This window comes from Passer montanus, unplaced genomic scaffold (genome assembly GCF_014805655.1).
Source record: "Passer montanus isolate IOZ18808 unplaced genomic scaffold, ASM1480565v1 scaffold44, whole genome shotgun sequence".
Taxonomy (NCBI): Eukaryota; Metazoa; Chordata; class Aves; order Passeriformes; family Passeridae; genus Passer; species Passer montanus.
This window is the reverse complement of record NW_024369262.1, coordinates 3,721,346-3,734,379: the sequence shown is the minus strand read 5'-3', so window position 1 is coordinate 3,734,379 and position 13,034 is coordinate 3,721,346. Positions and strand designations below refer to the sequence as shown.

General features: G+C 41.3%; 1 protein-coding gene across 7 annotated transcripts in view; it reads left to right on the top strand.

The window, feature by feature from the left end:
* NCOR1 (nuclear receptor corepressor 1) overlaps positions 1-13,034 on the top strand; it is a 55,371-nt gene that overhangs the window by 32,857 nt on the left and 9,480 nt on the right. For 6 of the 7 annotated variants that reach the window (XM_039720461.1, XM_039720463.1, XM_039720460.1 and 3 more), the window contains 19 exons: positions 83-145; positions 484-623; positions 1,336-1,462; positions 2,116-2,671; positions 3,352-3,481; positions 3,758-3,953; positions 4,506-4,676; positions 4,849-5,009; positions 5,391-5,511; positions 5,615-5,716; positions 6,200-6,297; positions 7,070-7,238; positions 7,672-7,812; positions 9,104-9,187; positions 9,686-9,942; positions 10,048-10,408; positions 10,907-11,131; positions 11,928-12,137; positions 12,798-12,947. In XM_039720461.1, coding sequence (XP_039576395.1) covers positions 83-145; positions 484-623; positions 1,336-1,462; positions 2,116-2,671; positions 3,352-3,481; positions 3,758-3,953; positions 4,506-4,676; positions 4,849-5,009; positions 5,391-5,511; positions 5,615-5,716; positions 6,200-6,297; positions 7,070-7,238; positions 7,672-7,812; positions 9,104-9,187; positions 9,686-9,942; positions 10,048-10,408; positions 10,907-11,131; positions 11,928-12,137; positions 12,798-12,947 — 3,462 coding nt within the window. Of the gene's footprint in view, positions 1-82; positions 146-483; positions 624-1,335; positions 1,463-2,115; positions 2,672-3,351; positions 3,482-3,757; positions 3,954-4,505; positions 4,677-4,848; positions 5,010-5,390; positions 5,512-5,614; positions 5,717-6,199; positions 6,298-7,036; positions 7,239-7,671; positions 7,813-9,103; positions 9,188-9,685; positions 9,943-10,047; positions 10,409-10,906; positions 11,132-11,927; positions 12,138-12,797; positions 12,948-13,034 lie in introns of those variants that run through there. The other variant, XM_039720467.1, reaches the window with a different exon arrangement.

Sequence of the window (13,034 nt, the reverse complement as noted above, 5' to 3'; positions counted from 1 at the left end):
TTTCTTGACTATGGGATGCATAATTGGTGCCATGATAATGAATCCTGGTCTTTTCTCTGCTCAGTGTCTGTTTCTCTTTCAGCTTCTACAGAGCCTGTGGAGACATCCCGCTGGACAGAAGAAGAAATGGAAGTTGCTAAGAAAGGTAAACCTTGTAAAGCCTTTGACTTCCTTCTGGATGCTTACATTACAAAATTTCAAGGATTTACTGAATCACTGTATATATTTGCTGTGACTTCTGCCAACACTATGCTGATTTGAAAATTGCTGTTGGTTTTTTTGTAAAAAAAGGAAAAGCAAGCAGCTTTAACAGACAAAATAATCTTTTGAGACTTATGTTGACTCTTTTCCTGTGAGTTACTTAGAGCTGTTTGGACAGCAGTACTTCTTTGTCTTGCCTCCCCATGGGTTGTTGTTCCATTTATTGAGGTTTGGATATTATTATTGATCACAGTAAATATTGGTTCCTTTATGTCTGACCAGGTCTAGTGGAACATGGGCGAAACTGGGCAGCGATTGCCAAAATGGTTGGGACAAAAAGTGAAGCTCAGTGTAAGAACTTCTACTTCAACTACAAAAGGAGACACAACCTGGACAGTCTCCTCCAACAGCACAAACAGAAGGTGAGTGTTGTGGATATTGAGTATTTTGCAGGAGAAAACTTGGATCTTTCTGAAGTCATGCATCACACTTCACTACGGCTGTTTTGCAATCTCCACTGATTTCCTTTTCTACTTGTTTTTGTGTTGTGACATAAATCTCCTAGAAAGGGTGTCTGGTGCTCACTGACCTGTGACAGTAACCACTTCTTGCTTTAACATACAAGAGAAGGTTTTGTACTAGGTAAAACACTTGAACCTGAAGAGTTCTTCAGTGCTCTGAAAGCCACGTTCCTCACCAGTGCATGGGCAGCTGCAGATGTACAACAGCTCCTTGAAGCACAGCTAGCACTGACCTTAGCAAACAGAGCAGGAGAGGTGGTAGAAGTCCAGGAACTGAAAGTCTGGGGGCATTGAAATTAGAATGCTGTGTGTTGGAATCCTCTAAGCTGCAGTGCTGCCCTGGTCTTCTCTCACTGAGATGAAGAACATCAGGGTCTGTTTGCTGCAATTGTTGTCCCCCAAATATGCCATGAGACCGTGGTTTGTTCCCAAACTTGGTTTTGGACAGGAGCAGCAAAAGTTGGCTGAAGTTGAAAGAGTGTCCCTTTGTGAATGACTGTGCTAAATAGAGATTCTCTGTCCTTCATTACAAGCTCAGATTGGTAGATGGGAATGTGGTAAAAGGCAATAATTGTGAATTTTCAGTACATTGTCAATGCTGTGTCTTCCTCAGTCTTCGCGACGGCCCCGAGAGGAGCGAGATGTGTCCCAGTGTGAGAGCGTGGCTTCCACTGTGTCAGCTCAGGAGGATGAAGACATTGAAGCATCTAATGAAGAAGAGAACCCAGAAGACAGTGAAGGTAACTTTTCTGGGAAGGAAACTGGTGTGTGCACAGAAAGGAGCCTGTGTTTTGTGCTAATTATATGCTCAGAAAGCTGTGTTCCACTTCATGATGTTGTTGTTGCTCAAATGCTCTTTCAGTTGAGTTTCAGCAATTTGAACTCACTCAAGGGGATGCAGCATTTTTAGAATTTAGCAGCCTAAAGATGTTTGCTGCTTAGTATTTTGAGATGCTTTGATTATGCTGTCATCTGGAGTGTTGAAACAAATTGAATCAAATAAATGTAACCTTTGGTAGTTGGTAGTCTCAGTAGAGCTTCAGACAAGCAAATTCAAGTGGCTTTTTTGTTGTTGTTTTATATATATATTTGTTGGTTTCAACTGCTTATTTATAGACACTCAACATCAGTCAATCTTGGCTGGTCTTTTGTGGAGCAAAAGGCAATAGAATTAATAAACAATGAATGAGAGAAGATGACTAAGTGTTGGGTTTTGAGTAGTTGGTATTTTTTTAGTTGCAGTGTTTCTGTAACTCAGCCAATTGCCCATTTCTATAATAAGTCAAAATGGATTGTTTTGCAGATGGGTTGGTTAAAATTGATGGATCCTTATTGCACCCAGTTTTTCAGATTTCATTGATTGAACTTTCACGGCAAAACATTTTTTCCCCAGGTGCTGAAAATAGTTCTGATACAGAAAGTGCTCCATCTCCAACTCCAGCAGAACCTGCTAAACCAACTGAAGAAACTCCATCTGAGCCTGCTGCTCCAAAAGTAACCACTGAGGCCCCAGCAGAGCAGGAATCTGCCATTAAACCTGCAGCCAGCACATCTCCCTCCTTACCAGCCCAAAGTGTAACAACAGCTGAAACTCAGAACCCTGAGCCACAGGTCAAGGAAGAAATAAACACTGAGGCTGAGGAGCCTATGGAGGTGGACACTAGAAGCCACTCAGCTGAAGCTAAGCCTGTGATTACTCTTCCAGTTCATACCAAAGTAGAGCCTGTAGAGACTGAAATGAGGCTACCAGAGAATATTCAAGTGAAAATAGAGAGTGATACCAAAGAGAGAGAGATGGAGAAACCCAAGGAGAAGTCAGAACCAGAGGAAATGGACTACAGCCTGTCCCAGCAAGTTACTGCAGCCAGGCCAGAATCCCATTCAGATAATGACTCCAGTGCCACCTGCAGTGCTGATGAGGAAGTTGATGGAGAACCTGACAGACAGGGGTGAGTAGGGCTTTGAATGGACAGTCTCTGGAGCTGTTTCTCTTTTGGGAATGGCTCTCACCACTGAGGGTATTTGAAGTCCTTTCAGTGTTCTGTTGGTGCAGTTCCTGTGTCACCCCAGCGTGGCACTGGAGCCAGTGCCCCCCTCCCTCTCAGTGGTTTAATATACACACAGTGCCAGGGATAGATGTTTAAATGTCAAAAGTATCCAGTGTCATGGAGTGCATGTGGGCTTTGGAAGAGTGCAGGTGATGGTGTTTGTGCACTCCCTTGCCTCTTCAAACATCATCTTTCCACAAGTGTCTTAGCCCTCCATGTGAAATCATTTTGTTGTAGACTGTTGTTTATTTTCTGTGGACTAAATACATGTAGTCCTTCCTATCCTTTGTGTTTTTCCAAAGCACTCTCTACAAAGAAGGTTACATTGATGTAAGTACTGCATACATAAATTTCTGATGTGGGAGACTCTGAGCTCATATTTTGGTATTTCTGTGTAGTAGGAAAATATAGCAGCATTATGTGCTGTGAAACAAAACACAACATGGTTCTGACTTTTCAGCTCTTTGTCCAGTTTGATAATTGTGTTGGTTTTTTGAATTTAAGAGTTGTGGCTGTGAGTTTTTTAAGATGTGTAATCTTACTCTTTTTGGTGATATTTTCCCTTGTATCTCTTTTTGCAGTATCTTCAGCAGAGAGTCAAAGCCCTCACTGTTAAATCCAACTGGGTCAATCCTGGTATCATCCACAATAAAGCAAGGGCAGATGGACCTGCAACAGCTTCACCACCGAGCTGCTGTCATCCCACCTATGGTATGGGCAGTTTTCAGTGCTCTTTAAAGGACTGTTTGTTACCCCTGAATCTAGTCAGGCAAAAATTGTTAAACAAATGAAGAAAAATATGGTTTGCTTTATTACTGTATTTTTCAGGGGAAAATAGTTTAAGTACAACCAAGTATAAACCCAATAGCTTAAAACCAGCTGTGGACCTTTTGAAGCACCCAGACTGCAGGGGGTAGTTGAGCTCCACAGCTCCTCCAGGAAGTGCCTGCGAGGCTGTCCCTGGCATTGTCCCTTTGCTGTCCTCAGGTTTCCTGCAGCCCCTGCTCTGTCCCCGTGGGCACCCCAGTGAGTGGTTATGCTCTCTACCAGCGGCACATCAAGGCCATGCACGAGTCAGCCCTGCTGGAGGAGCAGCGGCAGCGCCAGGAGCAGCTGGACATGGAATATCGGAGTGCTGTGAGCCCCTGTGGCACCTCCAAGAGCCCCAGTGTGGAGTGGGAAGGTTGGTGTTCCCTCAGCTGTGCTGGGATAACCCCGTGCTTTGTGCTGCCTGATTGGAGAGTGACAGTTTAGTGTGATAAGGAACTGATAATGAGCTGCTCCTTGCTGGAAGGGACCTGCCTGCTCTGCTGCACTTGCTGTTGAAGAGCTGCCTTGTAACCCCTTTATATAAAGGCAGAAAACTGGTTCCACTTGGGTCAAACCCAAAAATGAGTTGTTCCTACAGAGAAAGATGAACCATGTGAGTGAAAAGAGCAGATGATTCTGTTCTAGGGGAGGCCTTTCCAGAAGCTTAAGGTAAAGGTGGTAGTGTCTACTCCGTGCAGCAAAACATTAATCTTAACTGTGCTCACACATGGACACTGAGCACTGAAATAGGGCACAAAAGTGTGGTGGAACACATTAATACTTCTTTTTAATTGCACTCTTTGTACCTGATAGGTGTGTCTGGCACTGGAGTAGTCTTTTTATTAAAACTGTGCTGTGAATTGGACCTTTTGACTCCAATTCTAACCCAGGGTTCTTCTCTTTCTGATAACTTCAACCCTCCCAGGAAAACCAGTGGCCTATATGCCTTATGCTGAGGTCAAGAGAATAGAACAGGAAGCACAAGTGCAAAATTCAGCCACAAGGTCAGCATCACCCTACAGGTTATCTCCAAGAGAAGTCAATAAAGCCTCTCCCCAGCCTGAGATGAATGCAGCTCGCTACAGTGTCCCTCCAGGTAAGGATTTGGAGGATCAAATTATTCTCTAAACTCTTTGTGAGTTAATAGAAGAAAGATCATTTTCTGTGTGTGTGTGAATAGGTGCTCAGTGTTTTTCTAGCCCAGTGAGGCTGTACTGTGCTATTTCTGTTCACACTGCAATGTTTAATGTACAATTTTCCCTCTCCAGTTCTCCAGCCAGCTCCTCACCAGGTGATAACCAATATTCCTGAAGGAGTTCGCCTGCCCACAACCAGACCCACCAGGCCACCACCACCTCTCATTCCATCCTCCAAAACCAGTGTGCCATCAGAAAAACCTTCCTTCATCATGGGAGGCTCGATCTCACAAGTAAGAGAATTATTGTTTGAAAATCTGTCTTACATCAATTTTTTTCCCCTTTCTCCAATCTTAAACTTCTTGTATTCAGTTATGGAGTCACAGCATTAACCCTTAACAACTATCTGTACATATAATACTAAAATTACAGGAATTACAGGAGCTTTAGAAATATAACATTTGCTCTCATTTAAGGGCATGGATATCCAGTTTAGGTGACCTGCATCTCCAAACTACCAGTGACATTCCACTCCTGGTGCTCTGTGCTTTGGGACATGGCAGTGGGGCACTGTAGAATTTCCAGATGGGATCATAGTAGTTTTATCATTCTTCTTTAAAGAGATGTGAGTCCTCATTCCAGAAACAAGAATTAACATCTATTTGTTGTTTCAGGGAACACCTGGCACATATTTAACATCCCACAGTCAAGCTTCCTATGCCCAAGAAACTGCAAAGCCATCAGTGGGTTCTATATCCCTTGGGCTGCCAAGGCAGCAGGAGTCAGCCAAATCTGGTAAGCAAAGAAAAGCTGACATGTTTTATACAGACTTTTTAATGATCCATAATTAAAGGATATTAAAAAACCTCAACCTTTTTCTCTTTCTTCTCCTCAATAGCTTCCCTGCCCTATATCAAACAAGAAGAATTCTCACCCAGAAGCCAGAATTCCCAACCTGAGGGACTCCTGGTCAGGGCACAACATGAAAGTGTGGTGCGAGGTAAAGAAAGTCACACAGATTAAAAAACTCTTGTCAGAGCCTGAGAAAACCAAGAGAATTAACTGCTGAAGTGTTATTTTAAAGTATTCTATGATTATATAAGTATCATAAGATTACAGAGTTAATTTGTTCCCTGTTTTCCAAGGCATGTGTATTTGTAGCTGGCTCCTCTTGTCTGCATGGCTCACTTAAAAATATTTGTTAGGAGCCAAGCCAATTTCAAAATAAAGTTGCTCACTACAGCAAATCAATCAAAAGAAGATAAATTAACTGCTGTCAGTTAATGCTGTAAAATACTTATAGTCTGTAAAAGGTTATGTTAAAAGAGGAAACAGTCTAACTGCCTCATATGCCAGCTGTTAAATTGAAATTTCCCCTGTATTTTAATGTAAACTAACAGTTCTCAATAGAATTTTTAACATGTCAAATGGAGTGGATATTTTTTATTCTCTTATTTATCAGGATGTCTTTATTTCAAATCAGGTACCACAACGATACAGGAGGGGAGTATAACACGAGGAACTCCAACCAATAAAGTTTCAGTTGAGACCATTCCTTCTTTGAGAGGCTCCATAACTCAGGTATTTTACCTTTTACTGCTGGGAAGGCTGTAGCAAAACAGATCTTCATCTTCAGACTATCATTGTGAATGTATTTGCATGTCTGAAAAAGTAAATTATTATCACAGGGTAGGAACTGCCTTGGGAAAAGAACTTTCAATCCAATCAGATGTTAAAACCCCACTATTGCTTAAGTCAGCATTACCATGATTTCATCTTCATATATATGAGTTTGCAAACCTTTTAAGTAATACCAGAGCCTTTGGTAAGTCTAACTGAGGGCAACTTTCCTGAAAATTGCATCACACCTAAGCTTAAATATTCAAACCAAGTGTAATTAGTCTTGTGCAGATTCTATTTAAATCTAAGAAAGGAAATTCAGGCCTTTTGTCTTATCATTTTAAATGCTGCTGTTTTGGTTGGTTTGGCATCCCTTTGTACAGAGAACAATTGCCTTAATTCTGCTTTGAGATGAGAAGGAGGGGTTTCATTGTTTTGGACAGAAATAGACCTAATGGCACCATGTGCAATATGTTATCTTCCCCCCAGATGGTATTTATAGGTTAAGTGTTCCAGGTTGTGAAATACACTGGTAATATTGTTTAACAAGGTAGCAGAAATAATCTTACTCATATTGAGGTTAAGTGTCTATAATAGAGGCATAAGTTTAAGACATAAATTAGTTGGTTTTCTAGACCTAAAAGTTCTTTTGGTTGTGCTGTATTTCCCCTTCACTCCTCCCTGTTCTGCAATGGCTCAGAGGCTGTGAATTGATTGCTGCCTTTGCTCCCAGGGTACCCCAGCCCTGGCCCAGCCCGGCATTGCCGCCGACGCGCTGCTGAAGGGAACCATCACCCGCCTGGCCACCGAGGACAGCAGCCCAGAGAAGTGCAGGGACGAGGCCTCAGCCAAGGGCCATGTCATTTATGAAGGCAAAAGTGGGCATATTCTGTCTTATGATGGTGAGTATTTGTGTATTCTACCTGATCAAAGTCAGGTTCTGCTTTGATAGCCCATGGCTGAAGTGTTTCTGCTTCCAAGCAGATGCGTGTTTAAAATATAGTTCAGCTATTCCTTTGCCATTTATTTCCCATCTGTCACTGAATTGTATTGTGAAAATGTAAATGACCAGGTTTTAAATGACCTATATTAAAATAAAAATAAACATATCATATAACTTTAAACTTCAATTGAAATATTGATAAATTAGTAACTTAACAAGTAACTTTTTGACGCACTATAAAGGCTCTTTTCAAGATTGATATTAAATGTTACAATATTATATTGAAGTTGAGTTGTTTAAATATTAATTACTTGTGGTCTCATTAATATAATATTCATATGTCCTTTTTTGTTGTCCACATTTCCTGACCACACTCTTGTACGTTTTGCCAGCTATTAAAAATGTCCGTGAAGGAACAAGGAGTCCAAGAACTGCTCATGAAATTGGTTTAAAGAGAACCTATGATACAATGGAAGGAAATATAAAGCAGGGGATGTCACTGAGGGAGTCTCCAGGGTCTGCACCACTGGAAGGTAAAACCAGCTGCTTGCAAGATGTTTTATCTTTTATCTATTGATGTAAGAGCATTTAGAGTTATCTTAGGGTGCAGACTAAGAGAAGTTAGATTTAAATCACACCAATGACCAAATCCATGCACTAACACTGCAGTTAGAGCATGCTGGAAACAGGATTGGAGTAGCTCCCAGTTTTCTTTTCTGTTTTACCACAGCTGCTGCTGCTGCAGGTGGCACTTCCTGCTCTCAGCACATCTGACAAATGTCCCTGGCTCTCCACAATCCCAGTGGTCCTGTGGAGCTCAAACACTGGGTCACACCAGCACGGCCTCTGCCACACCCTTTAGTTAAATATTGGTATCACACTGCCCTGACCTTCTGCATTCCTGCAAGAAACCTCTTTGAACTGCAGGATCCTGCTTCAGGGCATCCCTAGTGCTGTGGTGTTTTAATAAACTGTAATCAAACAAAGCCTGCAGAGGCCAAGGAAGGTCATTATATAACTTTTCTGATTATTTTGTAAAAATACAAACACAAGAAAATGTTTCCTGCCTCAACCATGGAACCTGGCTCCTTAAAAGCATTTTGTCCCATTTTTGGGTAGCCCTCAGAGACTATTTTGTGGACATGTCCATCAGATGGAACAATGGGAATGTGAGGTTTGTAGGCTGCACACAGAAATTTAGTGTTGCCTCTAAATTGCTGATGCATTTGACTCTTTGGGCTCTTCTGGCATCTTAAGAGCTGCTCTGGTACTTCGATGCTTTGTCTCATCAGTGCCACATTTTCTGTCTTCAAACTGTGGAAAAATTATAAGTGTTTTGAGCACTTTGTTTAGATTCTTACTGTAGATACAGTAAATTCATGTCTTCCCCAATGATTCAGTATGAACTTTGATAATTTGGAGGATGCTGAGGCATATTTTGGATTTTTTTTCTTGGTTCCACTTCCCACCATGAACACCTTTCTATCTAGGCAAGGAAAGTGGAGTGTGAGAAAAGCAGTGACTGCTTTTGAAACAAAGGTTAAGCTTAATTATAAAAAACACCTCCTGTTTTCTAAATACGTTAAAACTTGCAACTATGCAATAGCACAAATACTTGAACAGAAAGATTATTTTTTTAGGGCAGGAGGTGTTTATAACATGTTGCTGCAATGCCTGGCACACTGAGGCTTGGCCCTCTGGGCACTGCCAGGGTACAGATACCATCTCTCATGTGTAAGGAGGAGGGGGTTTGTTGGTTTGGAGGTTGGATTTTTTTTTTTAACACTTGTTTCATTCTCTAAATTACCTTCATTTTAATTTTAGGTTTGATCTGCCGAGCGCTGCCTCGGGGTAGCCCACACGCTGAACTAAAGGAGAGAACAGTCTTGTCTGGCTCTATCATGCAAGGTGAGCTATTGCAGGCTGAGAAAGGGGAGCATTAATTAATCCTCAGAAATCTGGATTTCTGAACCTTAAAGCTCTTATTAACTGTGAGAGCTGTGTTAAAGGTGGAGTTATTTTATGAAAAGTTTTCAGAGCATAAATCAGCAGCTTTTTGATATGCTGTGTTCAAAGCTAGTCTGTAAACATAGAGTTTATTTCTTATTGGAAAATATATTTTTTAATATGAATACTTGGTAATCAGCACTTTTTAAAAAATGAACACTAGCAATTCTGTAGATGCATTTTTTTCTTTTGTTTCAGCACCTGAAATAACATGGGAGGTTTTCTGTAATATACTGTTCAATATTATTTTTGTGATGATTTTTTTAGACTTTGGGTATTTTACCACAGACTACAGCAAACCAAAGTTTCACTGTTATATGTAATTAGTTACTCTGCTTATGAAAAAAGAGACTTAGCAGCTATTAATACCAGTCATGTGACCCTTTCCTTCTATAAAAGGCACACCAAGAGCAACAGCTGAAAGTTTTGAAGAAGGTTTGAAGTACCCCAAGCAGATCAAGAGAGAGTCTCCTCCCATCAGGACGTTTGAAGGAGCCATCACCAAGGGCAAGCCCTACGATGGGGTCACTACCATAAAGGAGATGGGTCGCTCCATCCATGAGATCCCAAGGCAGGACCTCTTAAGCCAAGAGAGCCGCAAGACTCCTGAAATGGTGCAGACAACCAGGCCAATCATAGAAGGCTCCATATCTCAGGTACATACAGAAAGCACTGTTACACACACACAGGAGTCAATCAGCTCAGGCTGTGCGAGTTTTTCCCACCACACGACCTTAACCTGAACTTTTCCTCCTCTTCAGGGCACACCCATAAAATATGAAAGCAACTCTGGCCAGTCTGCCATCAAACACAACGTAAAATCTTTAATCACTGGACCAAGCAAGCTGCCCCGGGGAATGCCTCAGCTGGAAATGGTGCCAGAAAACGTGAAGGTGGTGGAGCGAGGAAAATACGAAGATGTGAAGACCGGGGATGCCGTGCGGTCCCGTCACACGTCCGTAGTCAGCTCTGGTCCCTCTGTTCTCAGGTCAACCCTTCATGAAACTCCCAAATCACAGCTGAGCCCTGGGATTTATGATGATACAAATGCTCGGAGGACACCTGTGAACTATCAGAGTCCAATGTCCAGGAGTTCACCTATGATGAATAGAGTTAGTGAGGGTATGTCATTGCTGTCCACAGTAAGACAAATGGTTTTATTATTTGAATTTTTTATGTACTCCTTTCTTCTTTATTTTATTCTAGTGGCTTGTCTCAATTTGGAAGTTGGTTAGATGAATTTTAGAAGGCTGTAAGCTGTTATAAGCTGTTTATAAGAAAATTAAAATCTGCCATAATAGAAGAGGGAAGTGGGAATGCAATTCAGTCTCAATTTGCATTTGATTGTGGATCATTGAAAGTGGTATCTCCAAGGATGTTTTAAGGGCAGAAGTTATTCCTGATTTTAAAATGTCTAGATGAGGAAGATGTTTCAGTGAAGTGTAAACAATCTTAAAGTACAGTTCTTTCAGCAGAAGTGTTTTGTGATGTAAAATATTCTCTGTGCTTTGTTGTATCGCAGTCATTGAAAATGTTCCTTGGGAACCAGTGTATTTTTACAGTTAAATTTTCCACAGAGAAATAGGCATTTTATTAACTTGGGTTTTTCATTACTTTTAGCTGGAGTATCTTCTGGGAAGTCAGCAAATCATGAAAGGAAGAACACACTCACTCCAACACAGAGGGAGAGTGTGCCAGCAAAATCTCCAGTGCCAGGGGTTGATCCTGTAGTGGCTCACAGTCCTTTTGACCCTCACCACAGAGGAGCAACTCCTGAAGTCTACAGGGGTCACCTCCCTCCCCATTTAGATCCTGCTATGCCATTTCACAGGGCTCTGGATCCTGGTAAATACATTTGTGTTGGCTTTTTTTAGTTTTAGAAATACCATGAACTTTCATGCACAGAAAGGATACCTTTATAAGGCAGTTATCAAATGGCCAGATATCAGTTATAAGGTTATAAATATTTATAAGGTTATAAGTATTTATTGGTATGGTTTGATATCAGTTTAGTGGTGATTTAATATCTAACCAAGACACTTAGTAAATAAGTAGTGTATAATGTTGTAACTTCCCTTCAGAACTGCCAACTTGCATCTTTTTGGTTAAAAAGTTCACAGTATTTAATAGAAAAATATTCATGGAATGTATTAAAAGCTTTCAGGAAAGCTTTGCAAGGAAGGATGTGGAAGAGGCTAGAGAATTAAAATGTAATTCTATATGATTATATAGAGACATATATTCTATATAAGTCCTTTGTTCAAGACTGATTATTTTCACTGAAGGATTATCAGGTGATATTAAATACAGTGACTTCCTTTTAACCAATCCCTCAGTTTACTTCTGTGAGGTATTTCCTAAGTTCTTTAGGTATTTCAGCCTTTTACATTTTCAGAATTTCAGGATTTATAGTTCTAGTAAAGTCATCTCTCCAGTCTGGATTGTTTAGCACTTTCAGTGTGCATGCAGTGCAGAAATCCAATAAAACACCAGTATTAAAATTCTATTTTCACTCATTTGGCACCAACTAGAGAGACTCGATAGCACCTCTCATTGAAGCTTTACAAACACCTGGAAGTTTTATTTAATCCAGAATCATCCTGCTTCCTAAATGCCTCCTTTTCCTTCCTTTCACCCTCAGCTGCTGCTGCTTACCTGTTCCAAAGGCAGCTGTCCCCCACGCCGGGGTACCCCAGCCAGTACCAGCTGTACGCCATGGAGAACACGCGCCAGACCATCCTCAACGACTACATCACCTCCCAGCAGATGCAAGTGAACCTCCGGCCCGATGTCACCAGGGGGTTGTCCCCCAGGGAGCAAACTTTGGCACTCCCTTATGCAGGAGCACGAGGTGGGCCTGCCTCTCTTTCTGTAATCCTCTTAAAAGTGCGTTTTGGCTGTGCCAGCGGTGGTTTGGATGCACTCGTACAAGGCCGTGTGTATAAATGTGTTCATCCTGCAGTGATCATGGATCTCTGACAGCTCATTTGGAAACTGCCTTTTGTGGAAAGGAAAAACACCACTATAATAATTATGTTTAAGGAGAAGTCTCTGAGAGTTACTAGTGTTCAAGAGCCACATTGTTTTCTACTTGTTTAAATTGATGATCACAACCATATTTAGTTCACCATCAAACTTCAGAAAAGAGAATTATATCAAAATGATAACTTCTTCAAAAAGAATGTAAAAGCAACAGCCAGAAATGTAGTGTTTGTGATAAGAATGGTGATAATTTTATATTTTGGGTAATACCCAAAATTGCTAAAATGTGGGATTATTGAATAGAAGTGAAGTGCATTTGTCCAAAGGGCAATTAAAGGGAGTGCTACAAATGCAAATTCTGACTTTGTATGTTCCTAAATTGCTGATTGCCACATCTAAAAGAGTATAACCAGCTGGAATATAGCTCTACACTTGTCTTATTCTTGTATTTTCTCCACCAAACATTCATTGTTGACTGTGTAGACCACATCCTGGAGTGGCCATTCTCACGTGTGTCATCTCCTGACAGGAATCATTGACCTGAACAATATGGCCCCCACTATCTTAGTGCCTCATCCTGGAGGAACCAGCACCCCACCCATGGAGAGAATCACATATATCCCTGGCACCCAGCTTACCTTCCCTCCCAGGCCTTACAACCCTGCTTCTCTGTCACCAGGTAAGAGCTCTCATGGCTTGGTGATGGCTTGAATTGTCTGGCATGCTGAGAGAATTGGCCATCTTTATTCAGCTTTCATTAATGCCA